Here is a 23,418-nt window from a genome sequence, read left to right on the forward strand (position 1 = left end):
AAGGCCAGCTCTCAGCCTTTAGAGTCTAAAGTCTTTGTCCTTAGAAACTAACCAAAGACACCACATTCTGCTGTACTGACAACATTTCTTTTCAAAAGGTTCAGAGCAGAGCGGGCATTATGATCAAAGAGACTCACAGCTTTGTTGGTTGAGGCTGATAATATCCTCTTTTTCCTAAAAAAGAATATAAGAGTGTTTTTAGTTCTGTTCTCCCCCTTTTTATTTAAATTAAAATTGGACAAGTAAAGATGGAACGATCCGGAAAGAATGTTTGAATTCTGAGGGGAATTTCCAAAACTTTTATTTTAAGTTAATAATAGCCTCCTAGTAATTTGTCTTTTTTTGGACAGTTACAATTTTCCAGTTTCCATATTCAGGAATCTATCCATAGTAGCTTTTATCCCATATTTACCAATGAATAGTTGGTATACACTTGGTTGCCATTCAGTTAAATGACCCCTTCAGCTCCTTATCAATAGCATAACTAAATGATTTTTGATAAACAGTCTTTCAAATAATTCAATTAGTCCTGCTTGACTTGTGTGACCTTGCCTTACAGGCACCAGAAAACAGTTATTTCACTGTTCAGGGACCAGGACTGGGTTTAAGTTGCAATGACTCGCTGGGATGTGATCATCTCTCTCATTGTCTGTTGGTCATGCTGGTTAGTATGTTGAATGTCATGTCACGTGTAGAGTACCCCAACCCCATCCTGCTTAGGACGCAAGTAGATGTCCATGTCCAGATACTTTCTCTAAGATAAGACTCTGTCAGACATAGAGAGAGAGAGAGAGAGACAGAGAGAGAGAGAGAGAGAGAGAGAGGGATCTTCTAAAGCTGCAACCTGTATTTACTTTTCATCTACCTTTCAGCAATCATGGCTTTCATAAGCATCAACACACCCCCATACCATCAGAGATGCAGGTTTTTGAGCTGGGCACTTATAAAAAGCTGGATGGGGATTCAGAGGATGTTGCGTTCAGGGTTTCCATTAGAATTTTCACTTTTGACACATCTGACTGCTGAACAGTTTTCCTCTTTTCTTCAGCCCAGAGAAGACAGCAGTTTTCGGGATTGTCTTCACATTAGGTAATCTTGAATTTGATGGCAGAGACGCATCTAAAAAAAGCCTTCTCCAGAAACCATTGGAAAAGCTACAACCCCTACAAAAATTTTGTAAGAAAGTAAACAAAACACAGATATGCCACAGAGCGTGTTTTATTGCTGGGTATTCTTGGCTTTGAATTGAATAAAAGGAAAGAAGAAAAAGGGCAAAAAGTATGGAATCATGAAAAAAAGATGAGTCCAAAGTCAATACTTTAAAGACAGGAAGTCCCACTACTGCATTATCATCCTAAGAAAAACAAGGTCAGCATTACTGAACAGCCTTTTAATTGATGGAATGAAAAAAGTGCAAGTTTGCAAGTTTTTTGTTTTCTTTTTTGGCACATTTTCCTTGTCAACAATAAGTGACACAAAAAATATGTTGATTGCTTTGAAAGATCATGGCTGTTTTAAGGCGACGCAAACAATCCGCATGGTCTGTAATCAGGTCAATTAGGTCAACTTGACCTTCACACACGACCTTCAAAAAACCTAGATACCTCATTTAGAAGATAAAGAAAAGGCAAATAAGTGAAACATGTTTCTATCACACTCACTGACCTGTTGCCATATGTGTCCACTCATATCTCAGTTAGTATGATTGGGTGAAAATGATCAAGAATCTCTTCGGAAGATGCGGCTGTAAGGAAATGTGGAATGGAATTATCACTTTTATTTCATAAAGGATGGATCAGTGTTCCTATGCTAACGGAGATGCTAACAGGAAGTGGAGAATTCAAACTGCTTCAGTCATGGTTGCATAAACATAATACAACTCAACTCCATAAATTATGATGCAGGCAATGCCAGAAAAGACAAAAAATGATAAGTGTTAATAAGGAATTTGGAAACATTCAATTCAATTCAATTCAATTCAATTTTATTTATATAGCGCCAGATTACAACAATTGTCATCTCAAGGCACTTAAGTAATATAGTCCAATTCAAGCCAATTGGAATTCAATTCATTGTAATCATAATCCAATTAATTCATATAGAGCTAATTAAAAAAATTAATATCCTAGCTAAGGAAACCAACAGATTGCACCGAAATGTGTCTTCAGTCCAATCTCCCGTCCTGAGCGTGCCTGTGGCAACTGTGGAAAGGAACGACTCCCTTTTAACAGGAAGAAACCTCTGGCAGAACCAGACTCAGGAAGGGTGGCCATCCGCCTCGACCAGCTGGGGTTTGAGAAGACAGAAAAGAGGGAAAAGAGGGGGGAAAAACACCATAACGCCATTCAAAGGATATCTGTTGGAACAGGGAAACATAGGTTAATAACCACAATAATGTCACATGTACATAAAATCAATTTTGAAATTAAACAGGGGGAAAAAGAGAGCAAAGTGAGGAAAGGTGTGACAGATGAGGTCCCCCAGCAGTCTAAGCCTATAGCAGCTTAACTATGGGATGTTTCAGGATTACCTGAGCCATCCCTAACTATAAGCTTTATCGAAAAGAAAAGTTTTAAGCCTAATCTTAAAAGTGGAAAGGGTGTCTGCTTCCCGGACATTTACTGGCAGCTTATTCCACAAGAGAGGGGCCTGATAACTGAAGGCTCTACCTCCCATTCTACTTTTAGAAACTCTGGGAACAACAAGTAAACCTGCAGTTTGGGAGCGAAGTGCTCTGTTAGGAAAATATTGTACAATGAGATCTTTAAGATATGATGGAGTTCGGTCAGTAAGAGCTTTATATGTGAGGAGAAGAATCTTAAATTCTATTCTGAATTTAACAGGGAGCCAATGAAGAGAAGCTAAAACTGGAGAAACATGATCTCTCCTGTTAGTTCTCATCAGAACTCTGGCTGCAGCATTTTGGATCAGCTGGAGGCTTTTCAGAGAATATGTGGGACAGCCCAATAATAAGGAATTACAGTAGTCCAATCTTGAAGTAACAAATGCATGAACTAGTTTCTCTGCATCACCTTGAGACAGGATGTTCCTGATTTTGGCAATATTACGAAGGTGAAAGAAGGCAGTCCTAGAAACCAGTTTTATATGTGCGTCAAATGATAAATTCTGGTCAAAAATAACTCCAAGGTTCCTCACTGTAGAACTAGAAGCCAAGGAAATACCATCTAGAGTAACTATATAACTAGACAATTTCTCCCTGAAGCGCTCAGGTCCAAAGAGAACAACTTCAGTTTTGTCTGAATTTAAAAGCAGACAGTTCTGAGTCATCCAGGTCTTTATGTCTTTAAGACAGGCTTGTAGTCTGACCAACCTGTAGGTTTCATCTGGTTTCATAGATAAGTACAGCTGAGTATCATCAGCATAACAATGGAAATTTATGCCATGCTGTCTGATAATGTTACCTAATGGAAGCATGTATAAAGTAAAAAGAATCGGTCCAAGCACAGAACCCTGAGGAACTCCATGACTTACTCCAACGTGTGAGGAAGATTCTTCATTTACAAGAACAAACTGGAATCTATCAGATAAATATGACTTAAACCAGCCTAATGCAGTTCCTTTAATCCCAATAACATGTTGAAAAAACATGTTGGAAACATGATGAATGCCATCACATAAAGACTAGTCAACCAGCAATAAATCTAAAAGAAAGACAGCCCTTTCACTGCCACAACAATTCCAGTCCTGATCCAGAACTCAATTTGAGAAATTGGGAAATTTATTGAATTGATAGCTGCCAACTTTTCTTGATAAGACTGTGAACATGCCATGGCCCAAACAAGTTATTGGAGCTCTGTGATCCTGGAAAAATTTGCCAAAAGGTTGAGAGTTTGTTTGAAAAACTTTTAAGGAGATTCTTTCTTTTTTCTCTTTCAAGCTATTCAAAGTGTACAAACCAAAAAGATGCACTTATCAATGTAACTGCTGGGGATTAATTCAAACAAAACTTTTAACACAGACATAATTTCTGGAGGTTTCCTGACTACTAAAAGCTAAAAACTTGAAACGTATCATAAATCCCACAGAATTTGTGATTTTGACATTTCTGTATCATCATTTACAAGAAGAGCAAAGTACAAACATGGTAAAATCTTATATATTTTACTGCAACAAACACTGTTGAGAGGCTTGCCACACTGATGTTCTGTCTAAAAGCTTACAGTAAAGGCTGAAACGGGTGGTTTTTGATGGCTTCTGATGGTTGATCAAGCTAAAATAATTTCTGTGTATTTAAAGCATGTTGTAAACAGATGGGTCAGTTCACAAGAAACATTAGGACAACGAAACGCTTGAATCAATGTATGCATGACCATGCCTTTGGTAACAAGAGCCTCTGTCTCTTTATTTTCAGTGAGCAACACATGCCAAACTCTATCGGACAGATTTCTGGATCACTTCTTGGAAGACGACAGTCAAAGTAAGAGTTGTGTATTTACTGATGTGGTGACCCAAAAATTGAAATAAGAATTCCCACGATAACCTGCTTTATGATTGCATTTATCTGAATACCATTGACTGCGATGAGGAACTTTGTATTCATCATAAAGTAGAGTGAAACTTGAAGAAAACTTTAGATAAATGACTTGGCATAACATTGGCTAATAAGAAAAACAGCCCACTATGAATCTTAAGTGCAAGTTTGACTGGAGGTGTTGGAGCACTTTTCTGCTGGACTGTGAAACTGAAAGCACAAAGTGGCACAGAAGCAATGTGCTGACACCATCAAAACAATTTGGCAAAGAAACATAGTTTGTGATCAAATAGGAGGGTTATTTTTAGTTGGTTTAGAATAATGAAAGTGGGTTTCAGTGAAATAATGATTTAATGATGTGCCTCTTATTTTTATACCCAGAAGGATTCCTCTGGCTGTTTGCCATATTGGCTGAAGTGGCAGTTTCCTCTTCAGTAATCACATGATGTCTCCAATGTCTCCTCCATTCCCATCTTGCTAATCAAACTCCCACACATACTCATAATAACTCCCACTTTACAAAAGGTCTGTTTGGCTGTTAAACAGATTTTGCCTTTAAATTAGATTAGTTGGAAATTTAGACCCATGTGCCAAAAAGGTAATTAGGTCATAGTTCAAGTTGTGTGAAACCAGACAGTTTGAAACAATCATTACCATTATCAAATGGGACGTTTTAACATATTTTACTTTTGTTTCTCATGAATTTATTTAATTGAATTAACAATGTTTATTTAACAATGTGTCCATACTATGCATATTATGATTATATGTTTAGGATTTTAACTCCCTCTCTCTGTCTCAAAATGGCACCTGGTAAAATACCTTTTCCTCACATTTTAACAGGCTGCATAACCATTTGGCAACATTTTTTAATGTGCAGGGTGGTGATCGACATTAGTATGTGTTATACCATACTTTCTTAGGTTAACACAGTAGGACTGCTGTTATCTTTAGGACCTTTAGAAAACAGGGACTGCTTTGCTTCTACAAAAAGCTTCCTCTTCATTTTTTGGTTACCATCTTGACAAGTCCCACAATGTCGGCAGAGACCTTTAGTAATTGTCTCCTGGCGTCCTTGCTTGTTGAATGAATAAAGGGTTAACCTTTGTGGTAACACGATATAACAAGATGTCCTGACAAAACATTAGACGGTATTTGTGCTGGGATGAGATGAGATCAGAAAGACATTCTATGACTTTTTCAGTTTCATCTTTTAGCTTTTAACAGGGTTTGTGTTCCCGTGATAATCATTTAAAACATTGCTTTTTACCACCACTAACTGATATACTGATACTGATCAGTTTAGCCTTTTTCAGTCACAAATCCGGTTAATTTTCCTCATAGTTTGAAAGAGTTTTTTTAAACATAAAAAACTAAATCTCCCTGCATGTTAGGCCAGAACACTGTGTGTCGTCCACATTCTGTATATCAAAGTTAAGTTTTGTCTCATAACTTTGAATCAAACCATTCAGCTTTGTGAACACATCAGCCTGTTTTTAAATGAACTTTTATACTGTTTTGGCTGCATTTCTTATTCCTGTGTTGCAGTTACCTCCTGTGATTTTGAGTCGCTGTGCCTCTGGACTTTATCACATAATGATACTCATAGTGACTGGCTGGTGGTGTCACCACAGCAAATGAAGGGCATAAAGGCTGGGAGGATGCCTGCTACTGATCACTCTGTGGGAATCTCTGATGGTAAGATGTGGAGAGAAAATATTTCTGGTGATACTGATATTAACAGTCTGTTTAAATCGCTTTTTAAAATTTCAACAAGTTGCATTTCAACTGACATTTAGTTGATATATTGAAAAGGCTGTGATTTGTCTTCATTCTAAAGCATGTGTTGGATTATTTATAGGAGTGACAGTATTATGAAGCTGCTATAAAACTGACAAGCATGACGTTTTTACTTTGTTTTATTACCTCAGGGTACTTCCTTCTCCTCAGCGCCTCATCTGCTGCCGATGCCTCTGGGAAATGCGAATACCACTTAACCAGTCCAGTCTTGCCTGGAAGCAACAAGCAATGCATCTTGCAGGTGGCTTTGTATGAGACCAGGCCAGCGATGGGGAACCTCACAGTCCTGATCAAGCCCGTTCTGTCAGAATTAACTCTTCACTCCGAGGTTCTAAACCAGAGGAGACTAGACGACCGCAGGTTAGCGAACACACTGCAGCAGCCTCTCCAAATATCTGGACTGGTGTTTGTGTAGAATATTTATCTATCTGTTTGCTTAGTTATCATTTATACAGGAATGCATATAAGTTCTTCTTGTGGAAAAATATCAAAACTCAGAGGATTTGTTGAATCAGTTTTTTTTGTAAAGAGGAGGCAAGTCAGATTCACTACAATGAAAAGTCTTCATAGTCTTCATATAAAGCTGTAGTATGTAGCACTACAGTTAAATGAGGAAGCTTTAACATAGGAAAGAACATATTGTGACTGTAAGGGGACAGCGGTCCCTGAGGTATTGTTTGGGAAATGTGGGCAGGGATTGTATTGATCTAATGCTGAAGTACAGCCATCTTTAGAACAGCTAAAAGCATTCTTGACTCTGGATCCAGGCTGGAGATTAGTTTATATGAAATTGGTAATGACAGAAGATGGATGGATGGCCATGTGCAATAAGTTTGTACACTAGCTTTGTTAGTGTCGGTTCAGTAATGGACTTAGCAATTTCATTATGATGCACACACATTATGATGTGTTTTTATTTATTAAGCTTGACACACATATCATAGAAATCAGTAGATGTAACTTCCAGATTAATTCTTAAAGCACAGTTACCATCCAGCATGTTTGCTGTGTGTTGTGACATCTCACCTGAACAGACAACAGCAACTGTGCTTGTCAAATATTATTTTCTAAAAACAGAAGCGTTATTGTCATGGAAATTAAATATTTGATTTGCGTGTTTGAATCTTTTTTTTCCAATATATGTGTATAAGTGACCTCTTTGAGGTAAATTTGTGACGTATGAAGTACATTCAATGTTTTGAACATTTTCAGAACAGGGAGTTCATCTCCTTGACAGCTACAGCTGCTGTGACTCAGCTTTGTGAAAGTGATTGCATGTCAGGTTAAACTTGACAGAAACACAATAAACAAAGTGACGGGTGGATAAGTCTGTATGTTAAAGGTTGCCTCTTGAGCTTATGACCAGCAGTTGTACAGCAGAAAAAAGATTTAGTTATGTCTTGACTTGCTCAAGGTTAAACAGATTATAAATACCACGAGTCTAAAGGGATACCGTGGATGTTTCTGCTGACTGCACGAGGAGAATAGCTGCAGGTAGATGCCAAAAAATCTATGTAATGTTGAATAAATCATTTATGAAGAACAAACTAGGTTAGTTGAAGCATCTTTGATGAAATATGAATTGTGTAAAACAAAGTTGTTTAGAGTGATGGCTGAGTGGTGTTTTATCAAGTATCTACCACTAAATAGATTACAAAGGATTGTCTTTGTCTGTGAATGTTTTTGGGGATTTAGTTGACAAAAAAATATGCGCAGTGGTTATTGTTGCTTAGAGACAACAATAATATGCTGCCAGCAAATCCAAGAGTGCTGGCTCTACAGCAAAATAAACCACCTTGTTGGCAATGAGTAATATTTTGGGACTGACAAAGAGCAGCTGCAAGGTTGTTAAAAACGAGAGGAAAATATTTTTCCACATTGAAATATATGCTTTTTTATGTATTCATGAAGGTCATAAAACAGGAATTCTTACATGAGGGTTTTAATGATTGTTTGCTATCATTTGGTAATCCAGGGCTGAGTGGGAGGTTCTTGAAACTGTGATTGGCCAGGTTGACGAGCCCTTTCAAGTGACCCTTCTCTACACTTACTGTGTGAATGAAGATGAAGCCAACATGGCTCTTGACTCTCTGAACTTCATAAACTGTGAATCAGGTAAGTTCCCTGTGTCCAGTAAAGCTACATTTAGAGGTTTCCATCCAAACTAGATGTCATAAAGCTTAGAGCAAATAGAGCAGAGGGTTGGAATCAGCTGTGCACTTTGTTTAAACTGAAAACTTGCTGTTGATTCACAGCGGCACATCTGGAGAGTCCATTTTTAAAAGTTTCCCCAGTTGTAAAAAACAACAACAATGAAGAGGTTTCTAAATGCAAAGGATTAAAATGTCAAGTTACAGAGACTTCAGGAATGAGTTGTGGTTATTTTTTCAGCTCAGTATTTATGTGGGTTTACAATGATACAGCTACTTTTACCTAAAGTTCCATGTGTGTTTTTTGAAGCCATTTCGCTTTGTATTTTCACTCATTTGACCATTGTTTTGCATTTAGTAGCCGGAAGCTCTTATTGTAATTGTCAAATCCTGTTGCAAGAGCAGTCAATTTTACAGTTTATATAACACTTTTCTCTTTGGTCTCGTTCAGACCTTCCATTAACAAGCGTATTAGGTGATTCGATCACAAGTGAATAGCTTTGGGTTTGCCAGTTCACATCTAAATGTGTCTCCACATGCGTCTCAAGTGGCCACTTGTGATCATAACTCACTTCCTTTCACCTAAAACACTTGAAAGCACGGTCAGTAAAAAAGTAACTGTGATTCAGCCATCAGCAGTCTGCATCTTGTAATGTGCAGCAATGCAGTCCCCTGCCTCCAATGGTCCATCCAAAGTTTTCGTTCTGTATATTTAAATATCAGCTTGTCATAAAAAAACAGTGGGGTTGCGTGATCACTCATTTTATGCCACATTTACTCTGAATTAAAGAAGCACAGCAGCAGGACCTACAGGTCTAACCTAAAGCTTTATTATATATTGACGGCCCCAGCATATGAATGCAAGGTGTAAATTAAAAACAAACAGTGCTTCATTTACCTCAGCTGTTCCCTAAATGTTATTCAAATTACAAGAGAGCTGCTATTTCTGTGTCATGTCATCTCATAATTGTTGTGTCATTATTGGGATGCAGATGAAGGGGTCATAGACCTGAATGCGGAATGTGAGGAATTGTTTCACTGTGAAAACTCGGGCGGCTGCATCGACCAGAGCCAAGTGTGTAACTTCCACACGGACTGTCCTCTAGGAGAGGACGAGGGCTTCATCTGTGGTGAGGTTTCATTTTTTCTTTTCTTTTTTTGTAAACCATTTGTTGTCCTTACTGAGGATAAAAAGCAATATTAAAGACCTTTCTTTTCATTTGTTCCTTTCCTTGGGCTAAAAATTAATCAACTGTTTTTTATATTCAACAGTTGAGACAACATTTCATGGTTAGAGCATTAAAATCTGAAAAGATAATGGTGTAACACACACTGTCTTTGAGCATTACTTACCTATGTAGCAGATGGGGCTCAGGCCACGCATTAAAAGGTCAACAAGATCACACGATGCATAGTATATTCTTTGGTCATGAATCGTCTTGATGAATTCCACTTGACTAGTCCTGAGAGTGTGAGCAAAAGATTTGTAGGCAGTTTGTGCTTGTGCTCTCTAAAGCTAAGAGAGTGGGGGTTGCTGGCAACCTGCAGATCATTAGGATTGGTTGTATTACATTTAAATCCATTTCAAAATTTTATTACTTTGACCAATTCTCTTTTTGTTCTTGCTACAAAATGTTTGAATCAGTGTTTTTTACTTCATTACCTGAATTGTGTTTTATTGTATTCTTAGAAATTGGATATGGTTAACGTTTAAAGTATTCAACAGTGTATTTGTATTTTAATTTATCAATGTGTTCAAAAGTGGGCTGCAAAGGAAATTTGTTTTCAGAGAGTCAATTGTTACCTTTCATTTCCACCCACTTCACACTCTGAAATACAACAAGCTTCCACATTCCCTTTGAAAACATCAGTCATTCTGTGGAAAGAAAACACTTCACCACACTGAGAATCAAAAGGCCTCGCTTCATCCAGTAATGAAATCAATGTGGTCAGGACTATTTAGAGTCCTTGAGTTGTTGGTCCTGAGGGAAAGGAGTTGGGTTATAGTGGTGGCGCAGTTTTCTTTCCCAATGGGTCCATGAGTAAGAGCTATCTTTCTATTAAAAAGCTCTGTTTGTGTTTTGTAAAGGCACACACTGGCATTTTGTTAATAACATTTTTGCGTCTTATTCAAATTCAGATGGAAAGTATGATGTTGAGTTCATCTGTAGAAGTCCAGTAGGGAAGTGGCTGGCTTTGCTGGTCGAACTTCCTTTAGCACAGAGGTCCTTTCACACTAACTTTAACACATGTCCTTCATGATCTGATGATTAGACCTTAACTGACTCTTCTTGAATGCATGTCAGCCCTTCGCTTTATATCCAAACATCTTGCAAATAAATTTCTGTTTGAGACCTAATGCCAGAGTCCTGCACTTTTCCAGTTATGCCCAAAAGTATCTGATGCCACATCTCAGTCCTGGAACTGACCTGTTACTCCTAGTTGTCATCAAAACCTGCTTAAACCTGTTGAAATAAGTCTCACATCTATGCAATTTGTAAGCATAAAACAAACTGGTTGATACATTTTTTAATATTTTGTGAGCACTATTTCTTGATACAGCTAGTTGTGGAAGCTCAAAAGTACTACTTTTATAGTAATGTTGTAACTGGATAAATTAGGAAACCTATAGCTAAATGACTTACTGGGTGGAAATATTCATCCTTTTTATACCATCTATGACTCACCCACAAATGGCAAAGCTTTTCATACTGTAGAATACATATAGTCCAGAGGAAAAGGAAATTCACACACTGACAGAAAAGAGAGGATCTTGAAGCATATTATTAGCACTTTAGTCAATTTAGTCAAAATGTACTTGCTGTGGATGAGCAGGAATCAGCTGTGCAGAAGATGGACGTTTATGCAGCTGTGGTCTCTTTCTCAGTGAAATATGATAACAATCTGCTTCCCCTCCCAGATGCTCTCCCCTTTGGCTCATACTGTTCATTTGAGTGGGATTCATGTGGTTGGTCTGCATCCAGCCAGCACTTGGGTTGGAGGATGGTCGCTGGGGATGAGCTTCTGGAGAAAGAAGACATGCAGGGCATCACACTGCAGCGCACACCAGGTTGGTGTGTTTGTGTGTGTGCAGCGCACATGAATTACAACCTAATTTTATTAGAATTCCTCTGGTGTATCTCCTCCTATTATGATAAATTACTGCATAGTGGAAACATGGAGAAAAAAAACATTTTTTTCATGTATTATTTTGCTATCCTCTGCGTTTGCTGTGAGATTAGAGAGTGAGATTACTGCCATATGAAGTTACACCACATAACCACAAACTTTTATAATTCTGGATTGTTGTTCTTTTAAAGCTTGTTTCATATTGAGCATGTTTGGCAAATAGTAGATAGAATATATGGCTTAGAAAAATATTAGTAATAACAATGAAAAACTGGTTATATGGCCAGTTGAATGTGTGTGTGACATTTGTCGTGCGCCCCCAGGGCACTTTTTGTTCCTGCAGGTTAGGGAAAGTAATTCCTTTCAGGAAGCCTCCATTCAGAGCTCTTCTTTCCCTCGCCCAATCTCTACTACTGCTTGCCAGGTCAGCTACTTGCAAGATACGCAAGTCACATTATGAAATTACTATATTTTATTTTATTTATATATTTTTCTCCCTCTCAATGAGTCAGTTGTTTGGCTAAAATATGAATAATTACCCTCTGTAAACTTTGTTTCTCTGCGTCTGTGCTTGCGTAGATGCGTTTCTCACTGTACATGTATGGAGTTTTTGATGGTTCATTGCAAGTTGCTATAGAGGAAAATGGGAACGCCACTGCAGCACTGGTCTGGGAGAGAAATGGTCAGTGGACAGACGACTGGGAGGCTGTCGCACTGGGGCTGACTGGCCTTAATCATGGGTATGCAGGTGTAAAACTAATAATCTGAGGTGCCATGTGCAATGAAACAGGCATATTCTATAGTGTTACTGCTCAGTAATATCATCAGACAAGCTGGATATATAATACCACATAATGTTAATGGCATGAAATTTTATGTTATTAATAAGATAGTAACAAGCTAATTACTTGTATGTGTAAATCTGGGTAAAATCAGACCTGAATTTATAATAATCGACTACTAAAGTCCAAAGTTAAAGGGTGATAATAGGAAAACCAATGTAAAAATCACAAATGTATGTTTTGGTTACAAAGTACTTTTAACAAAGGTGAAAATAAAAAACATGAAATAAGACTTTAATGGAGTAATGTGATAGTGGAGCTTTAGCTATACATTTAAAATTCATATTGATATATTTGGAGGATAAAGATTTTCTTATTAGGATTGAACTCAGCTTCTTTAACATGAAGACAAATACTTCCTTGTGCTGACAGACATCTGCTTTGCTCCAGGTTTTACGTTAAAGTGACAGCTGTGTGGGGACAAGGCTCCAGGGCTGATATTGCTCTCGATGATATTGCGATCGGAGCAGCTTGCTTCAACAAAGGTAATTATGCTGTAACACGCATCACAGAAGACCACTATTTCAATGCCACAAATGTATAAAGCCAATACAAATAAGATGTCCTCGAAGGCCAAGTTTGAAAACGATCTCTCCACTTTATTAAATCAAAGCAGAGAACAACATAGAGTCCTCCCGACTTGCTCAGAGCTGCTTCTGTCATTTGTGTGATGCCTTGTTTTAATGATTGGCTGTGGCATGAGGGTTACCAACGCTAAATGATTTGCTGCTAAACCAGTACCACAATTCAACAATAGTGCGTTCCAACATTCCTGCGTCAGTCTCGTTGCACTTTGGATTGGGTTTCTCACAGTGTGAGAGGACTTTACCAACCCTCTTTTGCACTTGACTTAATGTACAGATGTGAAAGGTCTGTTTTTGTTTTTGTATGATTTAAGGGAGAGGCAGTATAAAACCTCAGTATATGGCTGCCGTTCAGCTCTAGTTTGGCAAGACTGGAATGTTTTCCAACTGATACCGGAAATTAATTCAGGATCCCACGGTAATTTTAATACGCCATAACTTAGAATGATATTTTTTCCTATTACATTTATGACCTCACTCTCTTTTGGGATCTTGTTGCATAGGAGAGACTTGTAATGTTCAGAGCATGAATATTCTCATTGTTTAATCAAATTTAAAGATATCGGTTTGAGAGGGGGGCTTGGTAGAGATCAGCACACGGACTTTATCACCAGCAGCAAACGGACAAATTCATGGGTATGGTTGGATTACTGACAAAAATGACTTCCAATTGTCTTTTAATGTACACTTCCTCCTAACCTCGTTTGAAAATGCCATTAAGTTATGGAAAGATTGTAAGAAGACTTTGTAAGGGACTAGGAAATAAAAACTGCAGTATGTTAAAACAAAATGTGACCACGCTCACACTTCCAGTTTAAGTGTAGGTCACTGTCGGTGAAAATACAGCTGTGCAAAAAAATATTCCACTGCTTCACCTAAAGCTTTTTTTTAAGAAGTGCTGGTGGTTAGCGCTGTTGCCTCAAAGCAAGAAGGTTCCTGGTTTGAATCCCAGCTGGGACATGTTTTTCTTGTGCATGCGCGGGTTCTCATCCAAAACCATTTATATTAGGCTCACTGATGATTATAATTTGACCTCTTTGTTGGACTTGCATTGGGCTGGCTAACTGTCCAGGGTGTACACCGCCTCTTGCTCAGTGACAGATGGAATAGACTCCAGCCCCCTGCAACCTTGAAATGAAGTAGGCAGGTATAGGAAATGGATGGCTGGATGGATATTACTTGTTTCTTGAAGCATGGCACCACTAAAAATAAATTTTTTAAAAATCTTTTTGATATGACCAACCCTGACTACTTGTGGGGTGCAGCTAATTTAAATGCACTGTGGAGAACAGATGAGAGTTAATATATGCTACGTAAAGAGGAGAGCAGAAGCAAGACTGAATGTAAGCATAAAAAATTAATGAATCACCATTATGATACATCCACATCCATGTGACCTTGTATATTTCCTTTCTTGAGAATAGCTCTATGGTGCACCAATGTATTGCTGAGTTTCTTGATACTGGAAAGGCTCGTGTTAGCTGCTGGTGGAGGATTTTCAGGCCGGGTCAGATCGTCATATTCAAACATCCCCATTCAGTCAATGAAAATGATCATGTGGAGTCATATCCTGGGCAATATGATTTTTTAGAATGTTTATAACTGCTGGAGTTGGAATTGTTTGAGTGGTAATTAAAAAAAAAAAGAAAACAAAAAAGCACAAAAAAGTAAAAGATGTTGTCACAATCAGCTCACCCTCATATTTATTCACACAAATCTCAGGTACCACAGCTATATGAAAATGATGGAGCATCACTTTGAATATTGTGACCACGAGAAAGTTTGGGATGGAATTATCTCCTTTTCTTTTCTTAAAAGATCGTCCAGTGTTTCTGATTCGACCAGCTCTTATCATGGCTGCCACTTAGATACTATCTGGTTATTTTGCTGTGGAAAACCCCTCCTATTAAAAACTACAAGACTGGACCCTTTGCGTCAGCTTGCAAAAGCAAGGACGGAGAGAAATGTATTCATGTGGATTCAGAAAATATCTCAACCAAGATGATCTAATTTCATGTGGCCTCAATTCTTTTTTTAAATAATTTAGAATTTATGTCAAAAGCAGATGGTGATTTTGATTGTTTTTCTGCTTTTCCCTTAGTCTAACTAGTTTTTCTCCCTATCTGTCTTAAGATCTCAACTCTCTGATGGAAATGTCTGACTTGGATTTCTTGACACCCCTTCCTGAGCCTTCGATCTCAGGTACATTAAAGCCCCAGCTGTGATCTTGCACAATTTGGGAATTTCAGAATTTTGACTACTTTTTAAATCCGTTTTGCAGGTGGTGGAGTGTGCACATGTACTATATTTTGATGCTTCAAGGGTAATTTACACCTAAATCTGACTAGAAGCTTTAAATCCATATTACGTATTGTTCTCTTTTTATAGAAGTTTCTCTGATGGTGTGGTGGTTCAACTCATGTGGCGCCAGTGGCCCCCACGGCCCGACCCAAGCCCAGTGTGACAGCACCTACAGGAACAAAAACGTCAGTGTGACTGTGGGGAAGGAAGGCCCCTTAAAAGGTGTCCAAATGTGGAAGGTGCCTGCAACTGACCGATACCTGTAAGTGATAGAGGAGACAGCTGAGGGGCTTATTTACCTGAGCTGGTGGACAGCAGCAAGTGATTCTCAGGGGACATATTTTATGATATTTTATTTACCTTCTTTAGATCATATCCTTTGAAAAGTAAGTAAGTAAGGAAGTAAAATTTATTTATATAGCACTTTAGGAAATAAACCTCACAAAGTGCTTCACATAGCACTGTCATGGTATCAAGTTAAAATCATGAACCAGGTAACCATAAAATAAAAAGACAAAACCAACAGACAGAAACAGTCAAAATAACACTACGACTCCTTAAAAGCTAGCCTGAACAGATATGTTTTAAGATGTTTTTTAAAAATGTCCACGGTAGCTAAGTCTCTCAGGTCCTGAGGAAGACTATTCCACAGCCTAGGTGCAACAGACGGCTCTGTCTCCTCTGGTTATGCACCTGGTTCGAGGCACAACCAGAAGACCCAGGTTGGCAGACCTGAGAGACCTGCTAGGGACATGAGGGCGAAGAAGTTCAGACACGTAATCTGGTGCCTGATCACAAAGCGCTCTAAAAGTTAAAATCAAGACTTTAAAATGAATCCTAAAACTAACCAGGAGCCAGTGCAGCGAGGCCAGGGCAGGCGTTATATGGCAACTCCGCCTAGATTTAGTCAGCAGCCTGGCTGCAGCGTTCTGCACTAACTGCAAACGGTTAATAGCTGCCTTGCTGAGATATATGAATATGGAGTTGCAGTAGTCCAGCTGAGATGACACAAATGCATGAATTACCAATTCTAGCCCAGCCTGCGACACCATGGTTCTCAGTTTGGCAATGTTTCTGAGTTGGAAGAAACAAATGCGAGACAAAGAATAAATGTGTTTGTCAAAGCTCATATGCTGGTCAAAGATAATGACCAAATTTCTCAGGGAGGAACTTACATTGGTGCATATAGACCCAACGTAGTCCTTCACAGCAGAAATACAACTGTCTGGCCCAATAATGAGAACCTCAGTTTTTCTGGAATTTAACTGAACTGAAGGAAATTGTTGGACAGCCAGATCTTAATAGCTGACAATCAATCACACAGCACATTCAGACCATCGATTCCGTTGGGGTTAAAAGAAAACTGTAGCTGAATGTCATCAGCATACATGTGATAAGAGATGCCCTAGAACTGACTTATGATTTCACCAAGAGGCAACATGTACAAAACAAATTAAATAGGACCTAAAACCGAGCCCTGGGGCACTCCACATGATAGGGGAGCGGACGAAGAAATAAACGGGCCAACAGCTACTGAGAAGGTTCTGCCAGAGAGGTACGAGGCAAACCAGTCAAGGGCCTTGCCTGAGATACCAACATGGTCCCTAAGCCTGAAAAGAACAAGGCCAACAAACTAGTTTGCTCAAAATATTAAAACCACTATCTATGTGCCAGATTAAAAAAAAACCTATGGATGGCATCTTGAATAATCATTGAGAAACAAAATTTAAAATGGATGAGCACGATTTTTTTTGACATCCTGCTTTCTGGAAATATAGAAAGAACTCAGAAAGAAACACATTTCCTGTAACTTTTTTTCTTTACTCTTGATTAATCACTCTTGAATTCCAACTCTGAGAAATTTCACCTTTCTCACACATCCTTCCACAGCATTTCTCTGAGCATAAATTGAGGACTTTGATTTAGTCATTCTGAAAAAAAAAGATTTGATTCTATTGAGCCATTTGTGCAAATATTATGTGTGGCTTTTAAAGATTCGGTTCAGAGAGAGAAACCTTGATATTTCTCTTTGCAATTCCTTGCTATAATTGGTAAATTCACCACTTTATCATTTATCCCAAGCCATTCTGACCCAGATGCAACAAAAAAAACCATGATACCTCCACTACCCATTTTTACAAATAGGATACAGTTGTTTTGCTTGACTGGAGAGTTTTTTCTCCAATGATAGACAGTTAGATTTTGATCTCATCTGTCTAGAAAACAGTTTTGCGAACATGGAGTTCAAGGCACTTGAAAGATGCAGTCCAATTAAATCCAATTCATGATAATCCAAATTAGTCCAATTTATCATACTTGCATTCATATTATGTCAATCAATAAAGAGTTGCTTTGCTAGAGAAACCAAAGATTGCATTGAACCTTCACACTGACTCAGGACAGCAGGTTACAGTGGAGAGAAGAACTCCTTTTTTAAGAGCTACTTCTACTGGTTGGAGTGATCTTTTTGGCTGACCACTACTGGGGAGAATGGCAGTGATCTTGAATTTTTTCAGTTTGTACATTATCCGTCTGATTATGGGTTGAACCCAAGCTCTTTAGAGATGATCAACAATGCTTATTCTGAGGCCCTCGGAAATTACCACAATCCCACAAGTAACATAATATATCTATGCAAACGTGTTGCGTAGCTAAAGCTCAGTTCACACTTGATTGTCATCCCTTTAATCCAAAACATCTGACTCTAACATCATTTTAAGATTAACTGCTTATCCTATAGACTCACATATTTCTGCATCTCACAAATATGTAATGTTGGATAATTTCCCAGAATAAAGACGTGACAACGTATGATATTCACGTCTACGTATTATATATTTGTCAGATTTGCTTAACTGAATTCTCTGTATCAATTTTTTGGATCTATACACCTCTTTGTGTAACTCTTAGACACGGCTGAGGTCATAGTCTATAGGTGGGATTGTAATGATAATGCTCAGTGCCAGTGGTTGTGGTCCTGCCAGATCAAGCCTTCAAGCCTTTCCATTGTGTTTGCATTGACAGTCGAGATAGATGCAGGATTACTCAAATGATTTACAGAATGTTGAATAACTGCGGCTGAAATACATAGCTGAGCTAAGTATCAACACTGTGTTGTACTTAACACAGAATGTGTAAGTGGAATTCTTTACAAGACTGCAGGTGACGGTCTCTTTGAATCCTGTTTTATGACAAACACCTTCTGTACAGCTGTTTGCACAAGGGTCTACCTAGCATTGGACATACTGTGGAGCCTTCTGCCAAAAAGCAATTTATTTCAGTCAGATTTTAATCCCATTGTGTTAAAACAATCTCCCTCAGGATCTCGGCATATGGGGCTGTAGGAGGAAAAGGAGCCAAAAATCACAACAAACGCAACCACGGGGTGTTTATATCTGCTATATTTCCCCTGGAGAAAGGAGATACACTTTACATTTTGGTGGGCCACCAGGGAGAAGATGCGTGCCCAGGGGTGAGTAGGCCAAGTGTGACGACAGGCTGGAAGAATAGGTTGGCATCTGTGATGTATCACTGAGATATCTTTTGTTACAGAGAGACTAAAGTGACCTAGATTCAGTTGTCTTTCTCTTGTTTGTCGTCTCTATTTTTTTTGTGTCACACTTGATTCTCATGTTCACTCTCCAGAGAAATCCCCTCACCCAGAAGATCTGTCTGGGAGAGTCATCTGTAATTGAAGATAACCTCAAGGTTGAGGCTAGTGCAGAGTGGGCCGGCGGAGGAGGTGGCGGAGGAGGAGCCACTTTCATCTTTAAGGTGACAGAAGATGTTTTGTGTTCATTCAAAACTGTGTCTCCTTTATTTGGATTTGTATAGCACTTTGTTCAAATTTGGGCCCAATCCCAATTTCACCCAATTAGTAGTTCCAAAAGAAGAACTTTGGTTTGCAGTTGCACCCATTGAAGTGTATGTGGCACAAATACTTTGATCTCTCAAAAATACCCACTGTGTCACAGTCCAATCCCATGGGTTCAGATAAAGGTTGAACAAACACTCTTGTTCAGAAAGAGACTAAGCACAAGTATAAGAATGTCTTCTGTAATTTATGATCGCGCTTATCTTTATTGAAGGTTAAGACATCCTGGGTCAAGTTGAATTTCCATAATAAGTAGCATATGCACCATTTCAGAGTTACTGTAATTTGGTTTTGTCAGATGGAGGGTGGCGAGCTGGTTCCTTTGCTGATTGCAGCTGGTGGAGGAGGAAATGCTTACCTGGAAGATCCAGAGTACAGTCTCGACCAGACACCACAGGAACAGTACGAAAACAGTACCGCAGCTCGCAGTACCAACGGCCTAACTGGTGCAGCAGGTAGAGTAACATAAGCTATCCATCCACCGCCAAGTGAATATTTTTCAGCCAAACTAAATGAAAAAATTTGTTTCTTTGTATGGAATTAAATTTTTGTGTTTCCCGGTTTTGATATTTCACTTGAAGATCAGCCTTCTCACTTTTGTTCATTTAAAATTAAATGCAATATTCTGGGTCAAAATTGTTTAAAACAGCCAATAACTGAGCAAGAACCGTGTTGGATGATAAAAACTGAAGCAAAGTTATGTGTAAAGTTCCAAAGAAAAAACATTCTGCTATAGATAGTTGCTCTTTCCCACAGAAAACACTCCTTCTGAACTACCGTAATAGATTCATAGGTAGTCCAGAATTTCTTCCATTGCACGTCTACGTCATCATGTTACGCATTTCTTCAATGTCTGTCCAGTTGCTAATTTGAAACGCCCTAAAATAAAGCTAGATTAAAGGAGAAGCTGCCTCCCAATCCTCCATTATTTCATCATTACTGTGGAGCAACGTATGCTTCCTCTAAAGAGTGAATACAGGAGTCTTTGTGCATCGCTTGACATGTGGGGAGCTGAGAAACCCAGTGGATCACTTTTAGTTTGGATGATATTGTGAATGTGGATAACGTTATCATCATCATCATTGATCATAGACCCATCAATCTCTATTATACTTAGATGCCAATGGCCAGAAAATGCCAGAAATTGTGTACATTTTAAGAACTATGTAAAGCCCATTAATTTAGGTGTTGGTCACTTGGATTTCATTATGCCCTTGGTGCTTTAGTCCAAATAAAACAGTGACCGTTATTTTTCCTTGATGGTTCTCTCCAGCATAATCCAGCATAAGCAAAGATGAATGACTGTGACAGAAAAATTCTCAGAAACGGTAACCCAATTGCATGAAGACATGCCTCGTGGTCTGAGATGTGTTGTAGTGGTCCAACGTTCATATGAACGTTAAATATTAAACTTTGTCAAGGTGCTGACATCTCTTGGAGGGCTGTGCCAACACCATAGGTGGAAATTAGATACATGTAGCCATATGGTATCAAATGTGAAGCCAATGCCACAGTCCCTGCAAAAGCAATACCTCTGATAACTGCTAGGTGCCGTCACTGGCTTCAATGGAAAATACAATATTTTCCCAGAGATCTTTATGGTGTCATTAGCTACATTCATTCCATATTCCTTGTGGTTGGTGGGCTGGTGGTCCATCTAAAAAAAAAAGAATAAGATTTTTGTCCAATCAGCTTTTCACTACTGATTCGAAAAAAAGAATAACAAATTTGAGACTTTAAAACACTGACTGGCTGACTTTGTGGTTTTTCAATCTTTTCTTTACAGTCTATGGCCTGTACTTACAGAATCAAGGTTACAGAAACAACTGTACAATGGCTAATCAGTGCAGATGGAGGGGCTTTTGGGTAGGGGCTTCTTGGACATGGAGCCTTAGACTGAGCACTCCAAACTAGGTGTTGTAGCATTTTGCAACATGAAAAAAAATGTAATCTATGAATATGAGCTCTTTAACATTTCAATGATAATGTTACTCGAAATGAACAGGAAATAAATCACAAATTTGTTCATACCTTCTTCTTTCTTTTTCAACTTGTCTTATCTCACCATTTAAGTTGATAAAAGATTGGGAGGAATAGCTTTGAATACAGAGTTAAAGAGATTTACAGCCACAGAGATATTGATTGTTCCATTATATTAATTACAGTGAACGGTAGTTGTATCTAAGAGTAAGAATCATAGTTATTATTCCTGATGACACTGATAAATGTATGCCTCCCATCTTTAGTTTATTATGTAACAGAAGTTAATGTCCCAGTAAAGAATGTACTGTAACCCTGAATGACTCAGATTCTCGATCTCGCATCCACACAGCTGTGTGATATTGAAAGCACATTTTCATTTCTCTAAAAGACAGCATTATCCTGTATTAGATATTGTGATGAATAAAGGATTTGTTTGTTCTGTACTCACACACACAGCACTCTGTGTTTGGCCTGTGGATAATGGGATATGTCTGGATCACATTCTTAGTTTCGTGATTGGTCTTGACCTTTGGAGCAGGACATATGTGACAGAAAGGTTCTTTGAAACGTTCAGTAAATGCACTCTGACCCACTGTGTTGCCATAAATTCTTAAAGTAAAACTGGGCTATATATATGTAAAATCCAAGTGTAACTATCTTGTGACTGTGTGACATCAGTGTCTAAGTGGAAGGATTGAAAAGGATTTTGGCCTTGTGTTGGACTGAATGGCTAAATCTTTGCTGTTGACCCTCTTGTGTTTGACCACCTGCTGCACATAAACAGACACAAAGAAAAAAAAAAGAATACTGGACACGTCAAACACGCTGTGCTGACATTTACGCCTTCTTTGTGTGCTGTGTATCTGTGGCAGATGCATTTAAATCTCCTGCTGGAAGTGCTCCTACCTTGTCTTTTTGTTAGAAGAGCTTACTTTACAGGGGCCTTATTAACAGGAACTAATACACCAAGCAGAGATTGATTCCCAGAGAGGGGCAGACAGACAGATCTGTCTCTCACTGATTCCCTCTGCCGCCGATTCACTCTGCTGAATTAGCGGTTGCCAGTTGTGACTGATTTGTGGCGACTGAACCAGACAAACAATAAATATTGCAAGCGCTGGTAACATAGATACTCAGTGATGGTGCTATCGCTTGCATTAGTAACCCTGTTTTTGTAGTTGCTTAGACCATATAGACTCAAGATAAGTTTATTTAACATAATACAAGCAGGTGAAAGAAATTGGGCTTTTGGGGTACTTGATGAAGTCTAAGGAATTTCTTAGGTGAGCTCACTAAAACATCTTGGATTAGGCCTGACATTTCCAAATTTACTAGAGAAAATCCGTTTTTGTGTGGAATGTAAAAGGAGTGAGCAGTCAAAATACTTTGGTCTCTGTGGATTGATTTCAAACTGTAGCAAGAGCCAGTCATGTTTTTAATCCTTTCTAAATCTTTCTCTGGTAATATTTGTAACACTGTGTATGTGGGGCTTTATTTCCGTAAAGGTGGAGGTGGTGGCTGGAAGGACAGTCCTAGTCCTCACTTGAGTGCAGGCAAATCACTGGTGGAAGGTGCAATGGGGGGTTCTTCATGTCCCCTTGCTGTGTCCAAGCTCGGCTGGTCAACCTTTGGGGGTTTCGGAGGTGGAGGTGGAGCCTGCACAGCAGGTGGTGGTGGAGGGGGATACAGGGGTAAGAAAATTTCATCTATTTTTAACGTACCAGCACTAAAGTACTTGTGTCTTTGTGTTATTTTCTTTATGTTTCCTCAAACATTTTTCAAGAGAAGAGGATTCATTATTTTAGTTCCAACACCAAAAAGATTCTCCAGCCTGTGCCTCAGTGTGAAGAATGATTTATTCTTGCCTCTTTCACTCTCAACATTACAAGCAGACTCGTTTGACTGATAATCACATAAAGTCATTCAATAAATGGGAGATAATTTGGAGCACTTTAGAAAATAAACAAAACAACAATTTTGGACATCTCGAAATGCCGAAAAAAACTTTAAACTTTCTTTAAGTAAAATGCTACATCGTATGAGAAATAAAGTCCTGGATGAAGACAGAAGACAGGAATAAGAACTCCTGTTGTCTAGAAGCTGGTAAAAGTGGATTAAGGAGATGAGGGAGACTCTTGAGATGCACTGAAGCACAAAGCTGTAGAGGAGATCGGAAGTATGAGGGCTGAATGAAAGGCAGAGTGTCACAGTCACAATGACATTCAAAGAGCAAAGCACAAGGGTTGAATGGCTCAGAAAAATC

The 23,418-nt window shown here is 38.7% G+C and overlaps 1 protein-coding gene across 1 annotated transcript in view; it reads left to right on the plus strand.

Moving 5' to 3' along the window:
• The window catches only part of ltk (leukocyte receptor tyrosine kinase), a 56,020-nt gene that overhangs the window by 17,056 nt on the left and 15,546 nt on the right, over positions 1–23,418 (plus strand). The window contains 15 exon segments of the mRNA XM_072365860.1: positions 4,373–4,438; positions 6,041–6,190; positions 6,424–6,652; positions 8,268–8,407; positions 9,435–9,572; positions 11,363–11,512; positions 11,895–11,995; positions 12,151–12,311; positions 12,804–12,898; positions 15,131–15,199; positions 15,386–15,560; positions 18,620–18,770; positions 18,944–19,072; positions 19,471–19,627; positions 22,661–22,846. Coding sequence (XP_072221961.1) covers positions 4,373–4,438; positions 6,041–6,190; positions 6,424–6,652; positions 8,268–8,407; positions 9,435–9,572; positions 11,363–11,512; positions 11,895–11,995; positions 12,151–12,311; positions 12,804–12,898; positions 15,131–15,199; positions 15,386–15,560; positions 18,620–18,770; positions 18,944–19,072; positions 19,471–19,627; positions 22,661–22,846 — 2,097 coding nt within the window.

The sequence above is a fragment of the Leuresthes tenuis genome, unplaced genomic scaffold (assembly GCF_036924035.1).
Source record: "Leuresthes tenuis unplaced genomic scaffold, fLeuTen1.0.hap1 SCAF_15, whole genome shotgun sequence".
Taxonomy (NCBI): Eukaryota; Metazoa; Chordata; class Actinopteri; order Atheriniformes; family Atherinopsidae; genus Leuresthes; species Leuresthes tenuis.